Source organism: Marmota marmota, unplaced genomic scaffold, assembly GCF_001458135.2.
Source record: "Marmota marmota marmota unplaced genomic scaffold, marMar, whole genome shotgun sequence".
In the NCBI taxonomy this organism is placed as follows: domain Eukaryota; kingdom Metazoa; phylum Chordata; class Mammalia; order Rodentia; family Sciuridae; genus Marmota; species Marmota marmota.
Window position 1 is genome coordinate 27,729,781 of NW_025999949.1, and position 26,678 is coordinate 27,756,458.

Below are 26,678 nucleotides of genomic sequence, written 5' to 3' on the forward strand. Positions count from 1 at the left end.
AGGCTCTTCAGCCCAACAAAAGCATTAAGCATCTTTGCTCTGGTTGTTTCTCTGGATAGAATTCAAACATCTGAGAGTGACGACCCTCCTTTGCTGTGTGAAGCAGTAACACTAATAGATCATGACACATGTGCCAAGTCACTTAAAAAGGGGATATAAGATCACTCACAACAGATGCAATTTTGTTTGGAAAGAAAAACCCTCATACACATGAAGCACATTGGATCAAAACCATAGGCGGTATCCCTGGTGCCAGAAGGTGGGACAACCCGATGTAGCTCCAGGAGGAAATTTTACAATGAGACAATGTGAGCCTGTCCCTGGCAATGAGGGCACCAGCATTGATATAGCAAAATTCTCAGTTTGTGGTCTTCAGATTGGGAAAATAAATCAAAGGGAAAAAAAAATCAGAGTTTTGCTTTTTCTTTTCCTGTCTACTTTCCATTTTTAAACTATAGTGCATCCACTGGGACATGCTTAAAATACTATGTGTATGTTTATTAATTTCCGTTTGTCAGGCCACAATTGTACAACTTGAAAACGGGTGGATCCTTGGTGAAAGCAGAGTCCAGCGGGTTAGTTTAGGGGTCTCAGGCAGCCATCGGCTGTGGGGTAACCAGAGGCCGTGTGCCATACGTTTGCCAAGCGGAAGTGCACATTTCCAGATCTGTAATTCTACAGGAGCTCCACCCTCACATTCACCTTTATCTCTTCCACCTAAATCTACCCCAGGAGCTTCCGAGAAAGGAAGGATAATTGGTCAAAGTTAATGGATCAAATTGCCTACTTAATTCACTCAACACTCCCTGGAAGGCTTCAAATCCACTTGTCTTTCTGAACAGAGTGAAAAACCAGACCCCTCTAATGACTCTCCCTGGCTGAACCTCACAGCTCTCTTCAGTGTCAGGGCCGAGGACAGCCTGGGGAGTTTTTCTGTCAGAGAAAGCCACATCACCAGAGCAGTGCCGAGTGACTTCTGGGAGGTTTCCAAAGCCTTCCCTGTTCTCGACTCTAAGCCTGCAGGTGTCCCATCCAATGAACATTAAAACGTAATCTGATGTTAAAACCATTAAAAACAAGTTACCTATGGAGAAAAACTTGCCTCTAGTTTTCTGCATACTGAGATGGAAGACGGACAATTAGATGCAGGTAGCTTATCAAAGAAGCATGAACCTTTCCTTGAAGACCTACAATATCCAACACTGTAAGTGCTTCATGGGCAAAGAGGAGCCTGTGTTCTGGCCTTGAGCAGCAGCACGCCAGGCCAAGATGCCAGATTTGCTCTTCCCTTCCTCTGGATCTGGGGGTCTCCTTTCCTGGCTTAATGCCTCCTCTAGATCTCAGCTGAAGTATCACTTTCTTGGGAAGGCCTTCCCTGATCCCTTCAGGTCAATTTTCTCTCCTCCACTGCACTGTCCTGCTGTAATCAGAGCAAGGGCCACACTGAGCCTGTGGACCCGTTAGAAACCACTGGCTGGCAAGTTCCCCAACACTGGGACTGCCTTCCTCCTCCCTCTCGCTCCATTACCAGCACCATCCCTGGCAGGTTGTAGCTACTCAATCAGCAGGTCATGAATGAATGAATGGGCAAATGAGCATCTTGAAGGGAATGGCTTGCCCAAATTGATAGAAATAAAATGAGTTTGAGTTTAGCAAGTTCTTTTTAGTGTGTGTATGTCTATGCACACAAAAAAGCGCATGCCACTGAGATTGCATCCTCATCTTTAGGGACAGAAACAGGAAGGAAAAAAACAAAACCAATCCAGGAATCACTATTTACCCAAGATCACAAAACTCATAGCCTAAACCACTACCCAGTTAACTATGAGGAACCTGGGGAGCAGCAAAGGGTCCCCATGAGGGCTTTAATCCGACAGGGATCAGATGAGAATTCTCCCTTTTATTCCAATGGATGCAGAGAACAGGATGTAAGAAAGCCCCAGCTGGGATTGGTAAAGACACAGTGACCTAAATATGTTCTTATATACTGCTGGCCCCTCCCAGCCAGCCCCTCTCTTCACATTTCCTTCTCTTAGTGGTCCCAACACTTTCCAATCCAAGTGGGACTAAATCAAATGCTGTTCATTCGTTTGATCCCTAGGCAGACATAAGAGACTGCCAAACTTGGCTTTTTTTCTATGCAAACAGTCATCATACCAAGATACTCAGGGGATGAGCAGCCACTGGTAAGACGGGACTTCTAAAATTTACCTGGAGGAGATTCTGATCATTTCCTGGAGCTGTCATAGAAAAATTTCTAAATAGTCCTGGTGAACTAGTAACTCAGAGGTAAATACCTTTCAGAGGAGGTCTACGCGCGCGCGCGCACACACACACACACACACACACACACTGTATACATACATACATACACACACAACACATATAAACACATACCACATGCATACACATACATGCATACTATACATATACACAAACATGAATATGTATATTCATACATACCATAAGTACATAGACACATCCCACTCATATTCACACATACACACACACACACACATGCCACATAAGTTTACACACATGCCACACATATACCTGAGATGGTGTGTCTTGGAAACAAGTTAAAAGTAGAAACTCAGCATATATTCAGCTATATATCCTTCAAGGAATTAATTGTCTCTCTGAATCCCAATTTTCCTGTTTTTAAACAAAATGCATCACATTTACCCTGAAGGGCTGGTGTTCGAATTAGTGGAAAGAATGTACCCAAAGCTCTGACATGGTACGTCCCAAAGCATCTTGCACTTATTAGCATCAGTGACCTTGTGGATTTTACCTGTACCCAGGCAGTGAAGCCCGGTTGCTTCCCATGTGTTGGGTGGAATGGAGAAATTCTATTTTTGTTTATAATCCAAAGTATACACATTAGCTTCAAGTTCACAAAGCCAATCTGTTGTGTTGGAAAGACTAAAATACACACAGAGCTACCAGAAATGTACTCTTCTCCCTGTGACTCTTACAAGGGCTGGAGGAGTAATGAACGGAGGGAGGCCTGGACTCTGAGGCCAGGAGGCACGTGACAGGCACAGAGGGGATGAAGGTGACAATTCCACACACATCGGGGACAGACGGCGGGCTCTGAAAAGCATCTCAAAGAGTGATCCCACCTCTCTTGGCATTTCACTTATCTTAAAATCTAGTTTAAATGATTAATATCTGGCACACAATGAATTTTGTAGCTACGTAAATGCCTCCCTTGTCATCCTCTGTAAATCATGGGTCTAAGCAGCACTTTGTCTGATAATGCCACTCTTATCCCCTGCAATTCACTCCCCACAGGGCCGCCAACGTGGTCTCTTAAAATATAAATCAGATCATGTCACAGCCCTGCTTAAAACCTTTCTGTCACTCCCCTTGGAGTAAAACACAAACTCCACCAACCTGATCCCATCTGCTTCAGCTTCAGCAGATGCCCCTTCCTTCCCTGCTCACCAAGCTCCGGCCATGCGTTCCTTTTGCTCTTCTAACACACTAAACTGTTTTCTACTTCGGGGCCTTTGCACTGGCTACTCTTTCCTCTGTGTAGAATGCTCTGGTCCTGGTTATCTGCATGCAGGTCCCTTCAGTACTCAGAGGGAGTCTGCAGACAGGTGTTCTCTGACAGTCCTACCTGCAGCATTCTGTTTGCCCTCCTGGCTATTTGCCTTGTTGCCTTCTTAGCACTCACCTGTTTTAACAATTTTCCACGTTCCCCTTGCCCTTGCAATGTCACTTCCTGGAGGACAGGGACCCCGTCTGTGTTTTCACTACTGGATCCCCCGCAATTAAAATATCCAGTACCTGGTAAATCCTCCTGTGAGCAAGAGCTCAATGCCAGCAGCAGACTTCAGTCAAAAAATGCCCAAGAAGGGTAAAATATAGTCTCTCAGTCCTCGCTTCATGCCCAACTTTGTTTTTTTTTCAGAGAGATTCTAATAATCTACCCTTGGAAATTCTGGATATCTTTTCCCAAATATGAAAGATTTCCCTCTCCGTCTACTTCAACTACCCACTTCTATCTTGTAATCTTGAATTCCTAGTCTACTTGTGACTACACACTTCTTGTGTTCTGACTTTCTGACTTTCATTCCACCTAGAGGCTCTGGGCGCGGGGATCCTCACTGGTAACCAAGCCTTGGTTACTTGCTCCAGGAAAACAAGGCACCGCATGGATGGGCAGGGGATCCACATGTCCCAGGAGCCAGGGATGCAAAGCATGGGCGCTTAGGCTGCCCCTGAACCACTGGAATGCTGGAGTCTACCTGGACATAGATAATAGGACATGGAGGTGCCTGACACAAAATGCCTGGCAAAGACAGGGAGTGGGAGACTCACAGGAGGAATCCACAATCATTCCTAACGACTTTTCTTGTTCCTCCAACCCACTGATGGACTTCTGAAATGGGTAGGAGGGAGGGGACAGAAATGGAGTTGGAGTTCTTAGATCCCCAGAGCCCTTTCTACCAACTATGACAACCTGGCTTCTGTCTTCTGTGGGAGGCCATCCTTGCACGTGATTTATCTCCCAGGCTTGGTGAGAGGCGCTTAGACACAGCTGTGTCACAGGTTTCCCCACCCTTGTCCAGGTCTGAGAGCTTGTCCATGCAGAGGCATGTCTGGCCACTGCCCCGAAGAAGACCCAATCGTCGTCCCTGACCTTGGGATGCTGCCCCCCTTAACCTTCATTGGATGGGATTTTCCCCCAGAATTTTTTGTTCCCTAATAAAAGTCCACTCCCTGGTGTGTTCTCTCTCTCTCACTAGCCTCTTCAGTAAACCTCGCTACCACCATAGGTGGCTGGAGGCGGGAGATAGGAGAAGCCATCCTGGAGCTGGTTTAAAGGTAATTAGAGTCTTGTCTCTTTAATTTAAAACTCCCTAGCATTTTCTCAGGATTCAAACCTTCTTTCATGAAGCCGGCATGGGTCGCGGGCTAAAGTCTTCATCATCTCATCAAATCTGCCTCTTTCCAGGGATGTTCTTCAACCTAGTTCCAATGGGCAGCTTTCAGTCTTCATCTTACTGGGCTTTTTGGCTACATTTAACTTTACTGATGGTCCCCAGTCTCAAAATGCTCTACCCACGAGGCCTTCATGACACTGCACTCTCTTCTGATCACTTTGACTGCTTCTCTCTCTGTGTCAAGGAATCCTCCTTCTCTTTTACCTTCCATCTGGTGTTCCTCAAGGTCTTCCCCATGCCTCATTTCCTAACTTGGCATATGACCTGTGGTAGCTCTCTGGGCTTCTACCAGCACTCAAATTCTGATGCGGACCAGAGCCATAGATATGTCCCTTACACACTTGTTTCATGGCCCAGCTTCAAATGTGTATGCAAAGCACCTTCTGGATCTCTCTAGATCTCTCTCCAGCATCTCAAGCCATCATGTCCCAACCAAATTCCTTGTCTTCCCTTCCCACCTTCCATCTACTCCAGTACTGCTCATTCAGCTAGCATCTCTGTCTTCTAGCCAGGCACGCATGCAAGAAACCTAGAAGCCAAACCTCATTGGGCTTTCACTCTTGCCACCCACATCCATCATTCCATCCATCCAACAAACTTAAACCAAGTCATTGTTTACAAGTTATTATTCTAATTATGGGATAAACGGTGCCGGGGACTACAGATATAATTTATGTCTCCATGAAGCATATGTAATACTGACTGATCTTACTACTAAAATGTTTCTTTTCTTTGACTCTCCTTTCTCTCTCTCTCTCTCTCACTGACCATAGTTGGCATTAAATAGATGCTCAATTAATCCTTACTGAAAAAATGATTACATAGTATGTGACTATCTGAGCATCTGCTGTACACAGAGCATGGAATATGACACAGCAATCTGATGTCATTAAAATTATTTCTAAGTGCACACTGTGAATCAATAGAAACCAAAACATCTGGCCAATTTAGCTGGAAAATCCCCAGCGAAACATTAATATGTTTTATCTGTGTTATGCAAACACTCAGATGATCTGGGCTTCTGGGGAATTGACTGGGGGTGTTGGCACAGCATGGGCTCAGCCAGGCCAGTCTTACTCTTTTCCAGGGACATATTAGGTTTGAATTGTACATATGGCTCACTGGCTTCTAGAGTTAAGCTTAAGCACAAACCCCAAACAGTTGTGATCATTTTAACTGGTTAAATCATTACCAAAATGCTTTTAGTGTTATGTGATTATTTATGAACATCAGTACGCATTTGCTGGTTCTTAAATCTGAAGACAACAAAATGAATTAAGATCATTTGTGCAGAAGATAGTACAAATGGATTATATCCAAGCAAACTCAGACATCATAAGAAATATACAATATGTTTAAACACCAAGATTAATATGACTAATATGACAACTTCTATAATAACTATTTGATGACATCTTTAGGAAATCAGCAAACATTTTTCTTCAATTATTATATAATTTTGCCAGATCCATTGATAAATCATGAATCTAAGCTCTTCCATGTCTCTCTTCTTGGTTCTCAATTATTAGTCTCAAGGTTAGGTACAACTGACATCAGAAAATAAGGAATTATTTCAGATCTCACAACCAGCTGAAATGGAGAGAGTTTTCGAAAGGAAAATTAAAATCAAAATAACAAGAAAGAGAATTTTATGCAAAATTATCGAGGTATTCAGGGTGGGGCAGGCATTGCCTTCTCTTTAACCTGCATTCAAGCTCAAGATTATAAAAAGTAGAAGAAACAAGGAGGGCACTGTCAGCTGGTCATGCACCCACTCCAGAAAGTATAAAGACCATTATTTTATATGACACCAAATTGCACCATGCATACCAATTCAGGCATTGAAAGAAATAGTCACTAGAATCAGTGATGACTTGTGTGGGCATTATAATTTTTTGGAAAATTAAACAATCACACAAGAGGAGTGAAGACCTTCACTAGTAGGGTAGACTTTTGCAAGGCACATGGACTGGGTTCAATCTGCAGTTTTTCTTAGTGGAATCTGACCCATGCATTCTCTTATAGCTCCTTCTCACAGAACTGGATGGAGACTTCATTTAACCTGGCCTCTGTGTGCCCCATCAATCTCTCCAATGCAGAATGAAGAGGGAAGACTTTCAACCTTTTAACCTTTTCCACTTTAAATGTCTTTAAGCAGGCAGATACTTCTCATCTACATTTAATGAGAAATAGTCAGATTTATAGATGTAAAAACCTCATCTTCAATGCTTTCATAAAACTTCAGACACTATTGGTTTGATCTGTTTACTTCATAGTGCTCTCAGCTTCTGCATGGCTCAGGAGCATTTCAGGAACTGTTGGACATATTGGCGTTTTTCATTTGTTCCTTTTTGAAAAAGTACAGCATCATTGCACCATTTTGCAAACATTCAACCACATGGCTCTGTCTAAATGGACAAAGGGAAAACCCATATTAGAGCAGGTGCTTTGCCGATGCTCTGAACAGGTGCTCTGGGCAGGAGAGAATCCCTCTCTTCACCTTGACCCTTGACTTTCCTCAGCCTCAGTTCTCAAATGCCTCACGGAGACTTAAGCATATCATTGGGTTTAATGTGATGCTGACATTTGAAGGAATGATTTGTTAAACTAATTCTGGTTATTAGTTATTTACTCTTTATGTACTGAATGTAGCCCTGTACTTCACACAAGATGTCAATCAAAGCTATGGAAATATAGAATGATGTGGGTGGCTTTGGAATTGCATGCTACTCTTAAAATCCTTTACTATGAATTTGAACCCCAGTTGATGCTACTTTTATATTCCCAAGTCAGTGGCACCCTCCTAATATTGAGTCTAAGAAGACAACTCAGAACTGTGGACTGCCATCTGCATATAAAGGGACATTCTCCTGTACTTGACCATCTCTGTTAGTTTAATAATATTAGGCTTCTCTTTTCCAACATGAGTGATTTTCTCCCCTTTGGTAAAATTGCAATTCAGCCTCACATGACATTTATTTTTAACTAGGTTAAAAAAAAAGAAAAGGAAGAAGGTGTCACAAACTGTCTGGCATTTCTGCTATTTCCTGAAATTGCATACATAGGTTAATTCTGTCCCGAGGAGATATGTTTATCACTTGCAATTATGGTGCTCAGTGAGAAAAGGTTAAAGATGAATCTGCTTTCTGAAGACATCAGGTTGGAAGTGCATCCAAGCATGCATTTGCAGCTAAGCAGAAAGAGGAAGAGCACTTACATTCTGTTTCCCCACAATGTTATCAAAGGGGAGTTCTGGGCTCCAGGATCCCTCTGTGAAGGTTGCCCCACTGTTCCTTCTGTCTGAGGAGCTCACTGACTCCTTGACAATGTCTTCAGGCAAGGACAGCAGACTTTCCTCAGGCTGCTTAATCAAATAGGTCTCTATATTATGCTTCCTCAAGAATTCATTCCTCTCCTTGCCATGACCCTCTTCCACGTTATAGTCACCGTTGAGGCAGTCCAGCGTGGCTTTGGAGATGTGAATCCTCCTGTGTGTACAAAGCACAGGTCATTATACATTCCTGATGTCCTGTGCAAACCAACATCTGGGGTACTTTAAGACACATTTTCAAATCAATACTTGTTGCCTTAAGAAATGGAAAGAATAAAACAAAACAAAAGAGATGTATAAGCATAAATCCATGAGCAGTTACTGTGCAAACCATCTTGGAACTTCTCCCATCATTTCACTTTCCATACACTTGTGCCAGTTTTGCCACTTTGTCAATAACCATCTTCAAAGCAGTGGCGAGTTTTGTAAGTCCATAGGGCTACACAGAGGATCTTTTGGAGAAAACCATGTAAGATATAATTTGCCCATTACATGCATTGCAAGGAGCAGAGAACAAAGCTGCAGATACACGCAGGCTGGCAGTTGGCAAGGCTCATTTGAGTTATTTTTTTTTTAAGCAAAATTATATACTACAAGAGGCTTAAGCATCAAACTTGATTTGTGGAAACTTTGTGTATATGTTGTTGTGGGAAAGAGTTTCGTTTCACATAACTGTCTAACTCAATTAGATAATGTATTACTCTGTCCTGTGGTCTGGGTGGACCAGCAAATGAGTTAGAAACATGGACTGGATTCAAGCCCCAGCTCTTTGACTTGCTAGTTGAGAGATCTTGGGAAATTATTAACTTTCTGAGTCCATTTTCTCACCCAAGTGCTACTTTGAGTGAGTGAATGAATAAGGTGGATGCTTAATTCTTTGCTTGGCTTTTGTGATTCTAGAAACAATAGATCCAAAGAAACAATGAAGTTTTTTTTTTTCTTTTTTGTAAGTTTTAATTCTGGAGGGTGGCATTTCCAAATGCATTGTACTTTCAGTACTCTCTACATCCCCTCTCATCCTGCAACCCTGTAAGCAGGAGCTTTTAGAGAGGGTAATTCTTTGTAAAGGATAGGTAAAAAAATAAAAACTACAAACAATGCATATCTGATCATTTAAGGCACATTTTCTACATATTTCAAATAAGTATCCTCATGCATATTTATGTCAAGTGCAAAATGTTAAAAATAAACATGTGAAAGATAGTAGATGTTTCCTGAGAAATGTGCTGAATAAGTACAAAATATTCTCATAATACAAGGTGTAGATGTGTAGGTACTTGCATGTTAATGTGGGAGGATGACAAATTGTTTGACCTCCATGAAGTCGAAGTCCTAGTCGACTTTCCCAGGTCAAGTTCAGATTTAGGTTACTGCAAGGCTGCCTTTTTCTCTTGGGCAAAATGAACTTCCTAAAAGGTTTTATAAAGTTTGTTAGGTGATTTTCTTTTAAAATAACTAAGTTAAATAGCAACCTTGTTTGACATTTCATCTGGATCTACACTTTATTACTATTCTGTTGGTATTCAAGGGGACTAATATTTGCATATACTAAATCAATATTATGTTTTCAGTAGTGAAAAGCATCTTAGCCCTCACTTATTACTGATTCTTCTGCTGAAGTTCTAATCAATATACACTGAAATGTTTTGATAGAAACTGGATTTAAGATGTTTCTTTCCATCTTCATACTAATGTGATCTTTGTGGTGAGGCATTTGAAGAGATGAGAATCTGGTGATTGCATTTTCCTCTGAGGAAAAGAATCATTTCTTAGCAGATATTCTCATACATTGAATGTCAGGTAAGCCTGACATTTTCTGATAATTTTAAATGCCAGGATATAATAATAATAATAGTCACGATAGTAAATAAGACCTAATGATCCTACAACAATTACTTTACATAAATGTTATTCTGCAGCCAAAGGTATTACTATATCCTTGGCTCCATGGAATATTGCACATAATTTCCATTCTTCAAATGGCCCTAGGTGATAGACATTTATTTATTTCTCCTTTTGCAGTTGGTAAAATGGGGCCAGGGACAATGAGTATATATCTGACCAAAAGCCCTATCAAGAGGTTAGTAGCAGTGCTGGGTTGACACAGGACTTTTACTTTCAGGATCTCTCTGAAATCCGGTAACTGATTCATGTGGTCATTATTGCAATCACAAGCACAAGAAATATCTACAGGACAAAGGACATCATATGCATTCTCTCACTTAACAAAAGCTTGAGAACAGTGATTTTTGAAGCGTGGTTCCAAGACCAGAGCTATCACCATCACCTGGGATCTTGTTCAGAAGACACATTGTTGGGTCGTCCCCAGACACAGAATCAGAAACAACTCTGAGCATGGAGCTCAGCAATCCATGGCTTAACATGCCCTCTTGTGAAATGTACACCAGGCAAGAGAACCATTGCTCTAGAAGTCCAGGGTTCAGGGAGGTTAAAGAACCAGCCATTTACAAAGAAGAAAATCATAATTCAAAATAGTCTCAACCCATGGAGAGTTTGGAGACCTGTTTTGCTCTCCTGCATTCTGCATATGGGCACATCCCATGCTGAAGCAGAGCTGGATATTGTAGAGAAGCTTTTGATAGGTTGATGGTATTTTCAGTCCAACTCTACAGTGAAGAAACTGGGCAGGGAGATGAAAACACTTGCCCAACTCTTATAACCCCTGGGAAACATGGAGTTCAAACTCAGAACTTGTGATTTAAACCTAGTAATTGTTCTGTTTCTAAATACTACTGAGAATATTCACTGAAGTGGACACCGGATGTCAAAGCAGTATTCCTCAAACCCTCAAAGCTGTGTTCTAGGGTTTGCCAAGGGAATCTGAATGGGCATTCTCCAGTATGTGATTCTTTAAAGACAGAGGCTTGGACACATATACAGATTGTCTATCTGGTTTGCTCAAACTGAGCAGTTACTTGTAGGAAAAATCCCAAGGAATTTAAGGGTTTAAGAAATCCAGTGGTGACACGCCAAGATTAATTCAGTTCTAGATGTGTGTGGCAAGTATGGGCAACATACCACAGTGACTGACCATTCATGAGAGCAGAAACTGACATGGGCCTGTCCCTGCAGGGCTTACAGAGTGCTTCTCACCAGTGGCCCCAGGTAGTCAGTCCTCAGAAGAGGCCTTTTAGGAGTAAGCCCATTTAGTAGATGGAGACACACTCTTGAGGTGGGGAGAAACTCACAAGCTACCACATCGTATCATCTCTCTCTTTGCAGTGAAATAATTAAGACTCAGGAGATTTAAAATACTGGCCTCAGCTCAGGTACCATGGATACATGCCATGTTTACTAAAATCTACTGCTAGGTGTTGTACATGCTTTACATAAATTGTCGAAGATAACAGAGCTTAACATGAGGCAGAGTGGGGACCCTAGTTCCACTGATTCCACCTCTTGTAGTTTTTTTCTTTAAACCATGATTTTATAATACCTGATGCTAAATACAATTAGCAAAGAATGATGAGAGATACCAGAGAAATCTGAGATTCCAAAGCCAGAGCTAGCAGGTAGGGAAAGGGATATGTACAAGTTCACTAAAATGTTTTTCTCTCTCTCTCTCTCTCTCTCTCTCTCTCTCTCTCTCTCTCTTTCTCTTTCTTTCTATCTATCATCTGTCTTCTCTTAGAAAGGGTGGCACTGGGGGCTAGGTTTGTGGCTCAGGGGTAGAGCGCTCGCCTAGCATGCACGAGGCACTGGGTTCGATCCTCAGCACCATATAAATGTAAAATAAAGATATTGTGTCCACCTAAAACTTAAGAATAAATATTAAAAAAAGAAAGGGTGGCACTGGCTGATATATATTGGAGACCTTATTAATTCCAATCTGTGTAAACAGAATCAATACAATTGATCAAGGCTCACTGGCCTTTCCAGGCCACTACCATCTTTAGGGGTTTGATCCTAAGAACCTGCCAGCTGAAGTTTGATTGCAGGTAAGTTTCCAAGGTAGGCATTGAATTTCCAGAACTGAACCCTGGTCATAGATACATAAACTGTCAGGAGGTCTTGACCTTGGCTGCTTGATTTAAGAACTTAAAACAGATTCTGCATGATTCTGTTATAGATGATCAGCATGGGGTCTGGATACCAGAATTTAAAAACTGTTTGGTGATTTCAGTGTGCAGCCAAGTCTAAGAACCATGCTGTGCAGGGAAGAGGCCTGAGCACCCCTGTGCTGTCCCACCACACTTATTGCCTCTGAGGTGATTTGTTGGATTTGGGGGACTAATATTGTATAAGGTTTCAATGTATATTGGTCTCCTCCCAAATAATTGCTCCTTTGATCTGTACCTCTGAACTCTGTGCATAGGAAGCTGCTCTCACAAAGTTAGTAAATCACAAGGGTTAAGCAAGAAAAGATCTTTTCTTTGGCTTACCCAGGGATTCCTCCAGATTCGAGCTTGTTTGCAATGTCCACATCCCAAGACCAGACGTCGAACTGCCATTTCCTCAGGCCCAACACGCCACATAGCACTGAGCCCGAATGAATTCCTATCCGCATGTCAACATCATGCTTCGTCCTTGACCGCACATACCTGTTTACATGGGTGAAGGGGAGACATACTCTTAATGTCAAAGTGAGTATCCTGGGCCCCTGGTGGCAATCCCAAGTTTTTCCTACTCAATAAATTCATCCCATGTCCATTCAAGTGTCACCTCTCCCATGAAGCTATTTTGGGTTCTTTGGTAATTGGAAAGGTTCTCTTCATCCCCTGAACATGATTAACCTTTGATTTACAATTTTAAGTGCTTTTATAACCTCTCAAACCTACTCTGCAATCTCTGTTTCAGGGAATGGTTTCTGCATCGTTTCTTACTCATAGTAAATACACCTGGAGTAGATCATTGTTCTGCCCTTTATTACACATTCCATTTCTAAACAAATTTTTTTTATGGTTTTCTTCTTGGTAGTTCCTCTGTGAATGTTCTTATTTAGGCCAACAAGTTGCCTCAGACTGGGATCCCTGCCTCATCCCGATCTCTTCCATTCCTTGGTTACCAGAGGTGCCTTCTAAACACGAATGTAGGGGCAGCGGTAGCGCACTCGCCTGGCATGCGTGTGGCCCGGGTTCGATCCTCAGCACCACATACAAACAAAGATGTTGTGTCCGCTGACAACTAAAAAATAAATATTAAAAATTCTCTCTCTCTTTCTCTCTCTCTTTAAAAAAAATAAAAAAAATAAACATGAATGTGACCTCATGACTTCATCAATTCCTATTTTGAATTTTCCCTGACCTCTCCTACCTAGAGCAGTGGTCTCTGACACTGCTCACATCTGAGGGCCCAACAAGGTCACCCATGAATATGAAGGAAGAAAAGGTTAAACTTTCATTCACAGCATTCTACCCCCCTCCCGCCCCCCAACCTTGCAAAAGCTTTACTAAAATTGGACCATAGCAGCCTTACAGGGCCCCTGCTGGTGACCTCTGTAGGCATCTTGAGAAAGAGGACTCCATGCTACTGCGGAGGACTTGATCCAGGCACACGTGGCCTTCTGTTCTTCCAGAGCATTTTAAACAATTTTAGTTTATGGTTAAAAGTTGAAATAAAATGATTAGGAAAACCTTCACAGCCACAGAAAGTGCAATGGTTATTTTACTTCAAAATGCTTAAAAGAGATGTCAAACTTATGTTATCTTTTTTTCTCTGACCAAAAAGATAAATTTTCCAAATTTGCTGACTTCCATGCTAATGAGTTACCATTGATATTCCCTCTAGCAAATATTTGAAAAACAATCACTTGCTTAATTTGTTTCTTCAAATCAGATGACACTTTAAGACTGTGTGAGAAAGTAACCAGTTTCCAACATAAATTGGTGCTTCAAAAGAGCACTTTAAAAATGGACATTTGGAAATGTTTTCATGTTTATAGGAATTTTGTTGTCAAAGTTGTGATGTTTTATCATCTATCAAAATTTCAGAGCTGCTTAGCTATTAACCTATTGAAAAAAATCTTACAAATGAGAGATTTGGCAAAGTTTAAGTTAAGAATATAAAAATGTAATTGTTTTGTAAGGAACTTGTAAGAATAACTGACACATGTCAAAGGAGAAGAGAATTTTTCAACCAGACTTACACAGCACTTTGGTGGGATTGATTAGTCCCCTGACAGTTAGGGATGCATGAGTCTTACCCAAGATCTGATATATATATATATATATATATGACCCTGAGAGCTTTTAAAGCTATGTATAAAAATAAATTGAAGTTGTAACCTGACCTTTACTGTACTGTATCACAAACTACACATAGTCCCCAAATTTTGATAACGATTTTGTGACTTGGTGAACACTATAAAAGTGATGTGTATTCGGTATGGCAAAGTGGAAACCACACTTTGAATTTTGAATTTTGATCTTTTCCTGGACTAACCATATGTGATATGATCATTTCTTGCAAATGGGCAGCAGTTCAAGCAGCCACTCCCTGTCACACACACAATCAGGAGGGTAAGCACACAGCTCTCTACAGTGTACTGTGCTGCAAAGCTGTAGTGTTTGATAGGTCAGGTGTACTCTATTATTTTGATAGTTATATTTTCCATTAACTTGGTAGTTATCCATTCTATTAATGATATTTTCAATTTACAATGGGTTTACTGACACATAATCCCATCACAAGTGGAGGAGTGTCTGATAAAAATTTAAAAAATAAATTATGTTCACTTAACACATTGCTCTCACTAAAAAAATGGGGAAGCAGAAAGATTTTTGTATTTGCATTAAATTGAAAGTATTAAGTCCTTATGATTCATTAAAATCTATATTTCATATAATATATAATATAATATATAAAATACAATATAAAATATAATACAATATAAAAATACAATCAATAAATTATTACACAGTACATCTTTGTGTAGTTTTATTAATACAGACAGGGGTTCAAAATATTTGGACACCATTGGTCTATAAGATAAAATTTGAAAATTGCCAGTGGCTCCCAATGTGCTTCATGATCCATCCCATGCCTCTATCATTGCTCTTGATATCATGCACATATTGCACTCCAGCCATCCAAACCTCCACACACTGCCTGAGCTCTGGGTTCTTCTCACTCTCTGGGCCTTGATGTGCCTTTAGTCTGAAATGTTCATTGCTTCATTCAGGGGAATGAAGCTCCTACTCATGTTTTAGTAAAACCTGGCTATAAACTTTGCCAAGCACATATCCTGACCCCCAGGTCTGGAGTATGTGCCTTTCCCAGTTCTCTTATTGTATCCTCAGTGAACAATTCCAGGAGCTGCTTTATAGTCTTCTGTTTCCTCTAAACTGAAAATGGAGACTTTTGACTCCTCATATGCTCTTCCTAACACTGCACTAATTATGACTCTTGCTAAGACTCATTAAATGCTTTTTTTTTTTTTTTGCTTTAGTTTTTGATGGTACTGGGAATTGAATCCAGGGCCTCACCCATGCTAGGCAAATGGTTTGTTGCTGAACTATATCCCCATCTCTTATAAATGCTTATCGAGTGGGTAGATGGATGAGTGTCCAACAGTCTTTATTTATGTCCCCATATCCAAGCTCTTTGATAAAATGTATAAGTCCCTTGAAGGCAATGTTTCAGTATGTTATGGTTTCGATGTGAGGTGTCCCCCAAAAGCTCATGAGTGAGAGGATGCAAGAAGGTTTAGAGGAGAAATGATTCAGTTATGGGAGCCTAAACCCAATCAGTGTATTGATCCCCTGATGGGATTAACTGAGTGGTAACTGAAGGCAGTTTGGGTGGGACTGGAAGAGGCTGGTCATTGGGAGCATGACTTTCAGGTATATATTTTGATTTTGTCAAGTGGAGTCTCTGCTTCCTGCTCATCATGTGAGCTGTTGCCCTCTTCTACACTCTTCTGCCATGATGTTCTGCATCACCTTGAGCCCTGAAGAATAGAGCCAGCCGTCTAGACTAAGACCTCTGAAACTGTGAGCCCCTAAATAAACTTTTCCTTCTCTAAAGTTGTTCTTGTTTGGCCACAGCAGTGAGAAAGTTGACTCCCAACATAGCATGCACTGTATTGGTATCTCTCACAACTTGCAACAACATGCCTTTTTTATAGTAGGGCTTAAAAAAAGGACCCTTTCTTTTCCTTTAAAAAATTTAAGCAAAAAAAAAGTGAATCATTCTATGTGCTAATCTGAATCTTTGTATTCTCTCTTCCTAGTAAGTTGTAAAATAATGCAAAGTTATTTAAACAAGAAAGCAAAGTTGAAGTGGGCTGAGAAGGGAGAAATACTGAAATAAATTATTGGAATGGCAAGCCATGAGCATTAGAAAGAGTGATCATAGCTAAAAGATGTGATGAGAAAGGAAGTTCTTAGTTTTTGGGCCATTGTTTAAACTTTATCTTAAGTTACAAAAGGATATTTACCCATTGACAATGAAAACAGCAGGGGAATTTGAAAAAAAAATTAATGAGGCAAGAGAAGAAACAGCACCCAGCACTTGAGAGATGCATGTGAGTTTCTGATGTTCACCTAAGGATGTTCTGTGAAGTAGATGGCTGAGAGTGGTCACTGCACTGTCCATCAACTACATCCTGTATTATAGTACCCAATTTTATAGCAGGATTGCACTTTCCTGAATATTTGATGCCATTTTTTCACCAATGAAATGTGAGTATAAGTGTTGTGAGTCACTTTTAGACAGAAGCTTTAAGAGCCTGATCTGCCACCCTCCCCCCCCCCATCTGTCATCAGTCATGGAGCTTTTAGATGCAGCTTTGTTAACCCAGATCTGACCATCCCCCCCACCATCCCATAATGGACATGAAATATGAGTGACAATATATTCACTATTTTGAGCCACTGAGATTTTCAGAAACATTTGTTACTTCAGCATAAATAGAAGTATCCATAGGAATGAAATCTTCAATCTAAATCTACATCTTTTTTATCACCTGGTTGTCACCATTTTGTGGTAATATCATGTACCATAATGTCAGATTACTGAGTTTTTGTCTTACTTAGTCTCTCGCTGGCTGCGTGACCTTAAGGAGGTTGTTTTACTCTGTATGCTACATTTTTTTGCATCTATAAGATGTTAATAATAATAATGTTGTCAAAATGACATGAATGAACATATGCAGGAAGTTTAGAACAGTGCCTGGCGGAGACTGAGGATGACTTGGATGTCTATTATATATGAAGAGATTGCACTTACAAACTTAAACAGATTTTCTTGAGGCCTGGGAAGCAGGATTCTAGGCCTAAACTGGCACTGTTTAAACCTAACACTCTACATCTGTAGGGTGCCTGGCTTAAGATCCTGAGAAAATGGCTTAATCTGACCCTGAGCTTCATCGATTGTACAAGAAGGCTCTACCTGATTGCCTCACTACAAGAGCTGTCGTGAGCCCCAAAGGAGATAATGGATGTTAAAGAGCTTTGCCAACTAATTGTCAGGGACTGTTCTACAGCACACTGTGCTAATATCATTAGGTAATTAACACTATACAGGGAATGCATTGGAGCATCTTAATGAAAAGATATTTATTTTTTTATTTTCTTCTGTAAAATGAAAATCATAATGAAAAGACAGAAATGTCTTTACTGCACTGCTTTCTTTCTTTTTTAAATCTGAGATTTGACTTAAATAAAAAATAAGATTAAAATTACGTAATAGTGTACAGACATGATTCAGCTTTGGAAAGGCTACCCATGGTTGCCAAGAAAACCATAAAGCATGTTTCGAGATCAGTTCTTGAAGGGAACGTTCTTGAAACCAAAATGGAAGTAAATCTGCTCTGAGTGACAAGTCTTGTTCAATTCTTCCAAGGAAGAGCCCCAGGGAGGTTTTGCTGTGCCCATTGGGCCACAGACAAAGAGAAGATGACCATCGATTGCCAGCATTGAAAACATCTCCCTTCTTTCTTCTCCATAGAGTTTATTGAAGTAATGGACAAAGTTCAATGGCTCTCTTGTTTCATAGCCTTGAGGCTGTCCCAAGATGAAGCTGAGACCAGAGGTAATGGCCAGGTGTCTTTGGACCTGCTAGTTGGGCAGAGGGATGACCCTCTAATCCTTCTCCTCCAAGAGGAATAGCCCCTCCCTATTTCTAATGGCTGTCTTCCACTTGAGATTTTTTTTTTTAAATAAAAATACTTTTCAATGTTATTAATATTATTTGGCACATTTGGGAACAAACTATGCAATTATTAATAAGCAAATTATTTCTCTTAATTGACCTATTAAGAAGGAATGTTGTAATTATATGGAAAAAGAAAAGAACTTTAAAATTTTTCGTTCAACTTAAATGTTTCAAATGGCCAAAAAAGAAAACAAACAAACAAACAAACAATTAAACAATCTATAGAAATTGCTGGATGAATGTCCAGAAGCATCTTCCAAGAGGAGTCGTTGATCTGTAAATTGAACTTTTCCACTGTTAAACAATGAATGAGTAACAAGTCTAACTTCAGGAGAATAGGAGTCCGGTACTGTGGGGTCAAGAATGTCCAACTCCTCAGCTTCAAAATCAGAGGCCAGAATTCCAATGCTGACCCTACCACTTGCTGGCTGTGGGAGCTGGAGCAGATCAGAGTAGGTATTTCCCTGACCACCAAGAGTCATAGAATCTGTATTACGTCGGGCCTGGAACTCAAGTTGAACTTCTCATTTTCTAGTTCTGGGCCTCAGGCCAGTTGTCCTAGGCTCAGACCCTCCGTTTTCTCAGGTTTAACAGGGAAGAGGTCTTTTCCTTTGCAGGGTTGTTTAGAATGGTTCATAAAATCGTGCATGGAAAGCACTTAGCTTGATGCATATTGAACCCTCAAAAATAGTAGCTATGACTGATTTCTGTTAGCAATAATGACTTTGAATCACATAGCCTGATCAGGCCAATGAAAAGTCATAACTGATGGCTCTACCTACACTTTTCTGCTAAAACCGTGCTCACATTCATTTTATCTACATCAAAATAGCTTCAACCAATGTGCTTAAGATGTCAGCTGGGCAGTTGTCAGGAATAAAGTGGTTCAAAAAGAATGAGCTAACTCATAATGTAGTAGGAATTCATTGTTCTGCAGTCCACTGGCAGAAATCAGGCCTTTGAACATTCCAGAGAAAGGGAAAGGCAAGAGAGTGAGTTTGGGAGTTCAATTCTGTTTGCAGGATGTCTTGAGCAGAAGTGGGACCTTCTCAATAACCCTCTGCATCTTTATCAGCCCCATTTTACAAGTGAGGATACTGAGTCACAAGAAGTACATACATTGCTTTAGGTGGCATAGCTGGAATTTCACCCCATGAGTGTGAGTCTGATCAAAAAGTCCATTTCTACTTACCCTACATGGCTTCTTCTGAAAAGAAGTAAAAAAGAACAGGGACGACTAGGATCCAAGCTGGCTAAGACCCGTATATGGATAACACAGTCTTTACAGCTTAATCACAAACGCCAGCTTATCTTAGGCTCCTTCTATAGACTGCCTGAGTTTGCTGCAGGCTTTTTAGGAGTCACAGAGGCTGTCAGTGGTGGCCTCCCAGCCAGACGGCACCATCAACCCTGATCCACTCTGTGGCCTCTATTGCACTTCCACATCAGAGTCGGCCTTACAAAACCAGGCTCATCTGCTTCTTCACAAGTTGAAAGCCATCTTTCTTACTTCTTACATCTTTCTTCTGTTAGAGTCTTTCTTACTCTAACAGAGAAGTCACAATTTCACAAAGTGCTTCAGGGTCTCATTTTCACAGCCATGGTGAATTGGAAAAGTAGACGCCTGTGTCCTATGTTTCCATTTTACAGCCAAGGAAACGGGTTCTGTTTATTATCCTCTCTGAGGGGGGCCTTGCACCTTCATAATCTTGTCTCTTCCTCACAATCCCCTGTCTACATATGCAGCTCACCCACCCACCCACTCAACAAAAGATCTCTGTTGTCATAAGCTGAGAACCAAATAGACAAGCCATCTTGTATATTCATGGAGCTAAAACTGGACGCTTTATTCTCATTTTACAGCTAAGGAAGCTGGAACTTTGAGAGGTTAAGTCACTTGTCCAAGGTCACACAAGTAAGGGGGCTCTGTGTGTGCTCATGATGCCAGACCCTAAGCCAGACCCTAAGCTTCTGGGTGAAGACAGTAACAGGGCAGGAGGCATTTCTACCCCCAAACAGGTGTAACCAGTGAGAGAGAAGTGAGAGCAAGGTCCAACCGCCCCCCGCCCCCCCATCCCTTGGTGCTCTTGAGGTGCAGTGGCTCCAAATCTTGGAGGAACAGAGGGACCAAGTGGGGACAGCCATGCACCAAGTCAGCCTTTCCTTGTTGAGCCTGGTCAAGGCACTGGGATGTTTTGGATATGGATGTTTTGAAATGGCAGTGGGGACGCTTGGGCAGTAGTGTGAGCATGTGAGGGCTTTTGCTTGTTATCAATAAAAATGAGCATGATTTTATGATAAAAATGTAGATGTTAACTTAAAACTACATGAGGGATGTAACTTGAAAAATTATTTTAATGAGTTGGAACAAAAAAATTGCATATCATTGTCTCAAAGAACCAAAATCAGACTCTTCCATTAGACAGTTTGGACTCAATGTTATGGAGAGTGCATATCACAATCTACAATCTATGCTCCGCACATGAATCTCGTGGGTCTTCTGCAAAGAGACCTCCCTGTTTAAACAAGACTCTCCGGGCAATGCCGGTATTTCACATCTTAACTGGGAAGTCGATTTCACCCTAATCTTCATCTTGGCCTCTCACTGGTTCCTAGAATGACCAGGTACACAATGGTTCCTGGATCTCATACAGAGTGTGGGGGTCCTGGGCAAAGATTTACGCATGCATTGTTAGTCTAACTCATGCATGAATATACACAAGATAATGTAGGTTGCAATGGGCTATGTCCAGGCCAGCTTTAGGCACATGGATGCAGAAGGAGCTAGAATATGGCTCTAATGTCAACAAGCATTTCCTTATATATAATAGGGTTTGTCTCTGAGTGCTGATGTGGCCTCCTCCCCACCCCACAGAAAAGTGAGTGCAAGCTCAGGCGGTGGTGAGTATTGTGCTGCTAAATATCTCACACCTGTCTTTCTGGAGAAGAAAGATTTTCATGTATGTCTACTACTGTGGTGAAAACACGCCCTTCCTGCCTGATTTCAAGCCTCCAACTTGACATCCACAGGTTTGCAAAAATTCTTGGAAGTTTTATAATTGGTTCATGTGAAGAGAAAAGAGCTGGCCTCAGTCCATCCATCATTTTTTAAAGCTTAGAGGGTGTCTCCCTCTGCGTGGACAGCAGAGACCATGGAACAGAGGTGGACAGCACAGGCCCTGCCCACTTCCTGTGTCCATTGCCTGGCTCCTCTCTGTCCTGCTTGTTTCTGGTGGGGCTGTGAGCTAAAGTCACATCAAGTTTCATATTCAAACGTAGCCCTTGTGGACTGGCCTGCCATGTAATTATTCCCATATTTCAGAGGAGGAAACTGAGACACAACCTGTGAAGGATTTGTGGAACTAGAATGTGAGCCAAGTTCTCCTAAGTTCTGAATCCTAAGTGCGTCCTTTGTCACACGACCTCTCAACAGAGACATCACTGAGTTAGTGTGAGGTCGAGGTCTCATGAGAAGAGTGAGGAGCAGACAGAGTGTTCCAGGTACACCGGGAGGAGCCTTAGAGTGAAAATCCACACAAGTTCAAGGTCATTAATGGAATCCAGTTCCATCAAAGGTGGGGCTCTTGGCTTTTAAAAGAAAAGACAATCCCAGTCATGCTGGAGTCCTCTACTCACAAACCTCCAAAAGCCCCCATATAACCAATGAAGTGAAAATGATTTTGACAGCTGCCCAAACTCATCTCCATGTGCTCTAACCCTGCACTTTTGTAGACATTGTCTGAGGGAGGGAAGAACTGTTATGGTTAATTTTATGTGTCAACTTGGCTAGGCCATGATATCCAGCTATTTGGTTAAATACTAGTCTAGATTTTGCTGTGAAGGTATTTTTTAGGTGAGATGAACATTTAAATCTGATATGAAAGAGATTATCCTCCACAGTGTGAGTGAGCCTCACCCAATCACTTGGGGACCTACAGATGAAAAATACTGGTGCCCTCCAGGGAAGATGGAATTCTGGGTTTGGGCTGCAACTTCCACTTGTCCCTGGTTCTCTGGCCTGTACCTTTTGAACTTTGCAGCATCACCAATCACAAGAACTGATTTCTTAAAATAGATTTACCTCTACAGGCAGGCATCACTTAATGATAGGGATATGTTCTGAGGAATGCACCATTAGGCAAATTCATTATCATGTGAATGTCATATGGTGTGCTTGGCTATGCCACTAGGTGATACAAACTTAGGGGTCCAGGTTTTAGAGGTATTTCTTTGTTGACGAACAACTTGTCATTATGACTATTTATGCACATACACACCCTGCTTATTCTGTTGCTTGAGAACACTAACACATCCTCCTGCACATCTCTTCCTGTTTTTTTCTTTTTTGAAATAACATTTTCTTTTTCATTTGTCATCTATACATGATTAATTCTGAAAATTTAGAAAAGAATAAAGAGAATTAAAAACCATCCATTTTTTTTATCACAAAGCTCGATGCCTTTCTCCCTTTGTACAAAAATAGATAAAAAAAAACAACCTTGCCCTAAATGTATGGGTATACATTCTACCATGTATGTGTCTTTAAATTCACAACCATGTCCTTGTGCCATTGAATGTGAACTCTGATGTCTGCTGGTAACCTATTTTTTTTAAGACATGCCAGAATTTTATCTAACCATTTCCTTATCTTAGGACATTTTATAGAATCAGAGGAGCAAGTCAGGGCCTGTGTCTACCACTTACAAGCTGCGTGTCATTGATCATAAGTTTGTTTTTTTATCCTATCAGAGTTCCTGTTTCATATGAAAACTAAGAAAAAAAATGATAGTTTTTCCTTCCAAACTTGATAATATTAAGCGAAGTACGCCAGGAACATTAACTGGCATAGTCCTTGATAATGTGACCATTCAATGAACATGAACTTTATTGCCTCTTATTAATAAATAGGCTGGAAACTGTTTTGATGGCCGCATCTTTAAGGAGTTCAAACTTAGGAATGCTGTATTTGGTGACATTTTGGAATAGGATGAGAAAGGGGGCTGTAGAGAGAAAGAGAGAGAAAGGTAAACAGAGACATGAGAGACAGAAGAAAGAGAAGGAGAGGAAGGGAAGGAAGGGAGAGGGAGAGAAAAAGAAAGAATAAGTACAAGCAAGAGAGAGAAGGGGAAAGGAAGGGGCCAAGAGGCGGCAAGAGCTTTCTGGCCTCAGGCCAGGAAAGCAAGACCATGCCTGTCTTCTAGTTCCTGTCCTGCCACTGTGCTGGCCAGGGCAACTGACCCACGGAGCTTAGGGCCTTAGTTCTAATTAACTGCTGGGGAAAAGCCAGTCCCTACTTGGCATTCAGGTGTCGTCGCTGTGACTTTTTAGAAATTGCACTGGAAAGACTCAGCTCCATAATTTTCATTTAGATTCATTAAGGACACAATTTTCATTTAGATTCATCCAGGACACTTTTTATACATCATTAATAAAGATATTGCATACAACAGAGCAGAGTGCCAGCTCTGGCATTTTCTCAGCTATCAAGACTCCCCGAAATAGACCCCGGGTGTGTGAAGAGAGGCCACCTGGAGTCACTTTTCAATCTATGTAATAGAGACTATTACCTAAGCCTCTCTTAATTAATTTTATTTATGAAAAGACATGCATGAGATGGCATTAAATCCTTCATTAGAAAGAAAGTTACATGCAGTCTCTTTTTTGTCTTTCATTTCGCTAATATCATGTTTCTAAAATCAAGTATTTTTAGTGGAATGAATTTTCTCTGCAGTTCTTTTGATTGGGGCTTATTATCTTGTTATTCTTGGATGTTTACTGACTTTCTGCTCTGTCAATATCAGTTCTGCTAATTTCTTTAGGGTTGCATGTGGAGTCTTCTAAGCTGTACGTGGATCCTTTGGGTATTGATTGATGGGTATTGATTTCCAGCATTAGGAGCAATTGCATAAATCCAGAGCTAGGAGGAGGAATACTATAATGATTAAGATACATGGCTTCAGCTCTAAATTGGCAGCTCTCATGCTGCCACTGACTGCCACTGCAATTATAGGCAATTACAAGACCTCAGCAAGCTCTTGTTTCCTCACAGGTAAATTCTTTCTAGAGTTTCTATTAGTCAGGATGCACCTGTATAGCTGTTTTGGCTGTGGATAGCCAACATGCATTTTGATTAGAAGCTCTTGGCCATTCAGCTTAATCCATGTGTTAGTCATACTTATTATATCAATATTTTGCCTACTACCTTTGCCCATCTTCTAGAATTGTGAGGATATAAGGAGTTAATACATTCACAACATTTAGCTCAGTGCTTGGCAAATAGTAAGTGTTCAATAAACTCAAGCTACTATCATTGTTTTAGTAGCACAGAAAAGAAGGCATGATAAAGAAATACATTTCTGTGGTTTAACTAAGTCAAATTTTCCAGTAGCCAAACTTGGCCCTACTAGAAAGATTCCTATTAAAATACTTCTATGATGATTATATGCACATTACCTATTTGGATTTCCAAAGGGACACTCTGAAATTGGGGTCTCATGCCTCCATTTTACAGAAGCAGTCACGGAGGCTCTACATTAAGCCACCCATCCACAACCCATGCTTAATACCAGGGAGACACAGGAAACAGCCTGGGTCTACTGCTGCAGGTCAGGGGTTCCCTGCTTCACACTGTGTGTCCCCTTAAATCACTTCATGCAGTGCTGACAGCAGTCATTCCTTCAGGGACAATTCGCCATGATCACATCCAGCAACAAACTATACCTTTAAGAAAGTGGACCCTTGACCAAGATTCTCAAAGTATTGTCAGCTGAAAAGTAAGGTCAATGTCATAATAAATGTTTGATTTAACTAAAATTTCTAGGTTGCATATTGTCTCTTGGACGACGGATCAGGTCACAGCTTAGGAGCATCGCCATCCTTTCCCGTCTATTCTTTAGCTACGGCCCTATTTCAGGTTCTCCCTTCTCACCCTCTCAATTGTTACAAAAATATCTCCCAACCAGTTTCTCTCCATAATTTGTTGCCTGACCCTATGGGAGAGTTAATGCAAGTAATTAAAAACTGTTCTTCATACCCTTTCCAGTGCATCATTTCTTATTATTGTGTTACTACCAGGTATTATCATCTATCACCTGGGTCCCTCAGTTCTGGAGAAGGTCTGTTGATGTGTGGAATTGTGAGGATATAAGGAGTTAACACATTCCAAATTGATGTTTCTATGGATGCATGATTTCTGAAGAGTTCTACTCTCCATCTTCTTCTGCCCCTCCTCATTTGCCTTGAAGTCTGATGATGCTCTAATCATAATGTTGTCTAAGGTTGGCACAATTTTCTGATGTGTCTGTGATTGGAGGAAATTTTCTACCACATATTTGGACCGATCAATGAGTAAAAGGCCAGGATCATTTTTAGTGTTGGTGCAAAAATTGTAATTCTTACCCAAACAAAGCAATTATTTAAATTGATGAGGTCTAGTGATAAAAGATCCAAATGCCATATTTCAGCCTCACAGCACTGGCCCTTCATTGTCTTTCTGGACTCTGGGAATTGATGCTAGGATCCTAATTCTTTAAAGAAATGCCAGAAAGTGAAACAGAGTCTCAGAAAATGTGTAGAAAATACCTTAAACTGGGTTTTGGTTCTGACAACAAAGAAATAAAGTGACCATAAGATCCAGAAAACCTACTAAATAAATAGTTTATTATCATTACATTTTAATATTTGCAACATAATATTATGATGGTCCTAGACTTTGTAACTTCTATCAAGCTTTTTTCCAAATGGGAAAAGTACTTTTGAGCTGAATAAAAAAATTACAACTTGTGTAAGTGACAGTTGGTTAAAATTATAAAATTTTTGATAGAATTATGTAGCTGGGATTCTCTTTTGCACCCCTTAATGTGCAAATATTGTCCACCAGCTATACCTCCAACTGCATCCCTTGACAATAAAACTCTAGAAGTCTGAGCCAATTATAACCAAGGCTTGACGAAAATCAGAAATCCTGGTAGTTTCTCTGTGCTATGCTTTCTTGCTAACTAGAAAAATTAATGCTGGACCTCAAGTTTCCTACATTATAATCAAGGAGTTGTTTGGGTATTAATAGACTCTGACTCATATAGTTAAAAAATAAACTACCAAATTGTCTTATCCCAAGGATAGAAAAGCAACACTTAATAAACTAACAAAAAAGATGTCCTTGAATTATTTCAATCTATCCAAATCTCACTTTTCTTTCCAACCCCCCAAATTCCAGAAAGGACATAAAATAGTCCAGAGGAATAAGGTCCTCTGTAGAAAGAGAAGTGATCATA

General features: G+C 40.7%; 1 protein-coding gene across 2 annotated transcripts in view; it reads right to left on the reverse strand.

Annotated features, from left to right (window-relative positions):
- Adcy8 (adenylate cyclase 8) overlaps positions 1 to 26,678 on the reverse strand; it is a 221,257-nt gene that overhangs the window by 94,501 nt on the left and 100,078 nt on the right. For both annotated transcript variants that reach the window (XM_015486609.2, XM_015486608.2), the window contains exons 6-7: positions 12,693 to 12,851; positions 8,176 to 8,446 (exon numbers count right to left, since the gene is read on the reverse strand). In XM_015486609.2, coding sequence (XP_015342095.1) covers positions 8,176 to 8,446; positions 12,693 to 12,851 — 430 coding nt within the window. The remainder of the gene's footprint in view (positions 1 to 8,175; positions 8,447 to 12,692; positions 12,852 to 26,678) is intronic.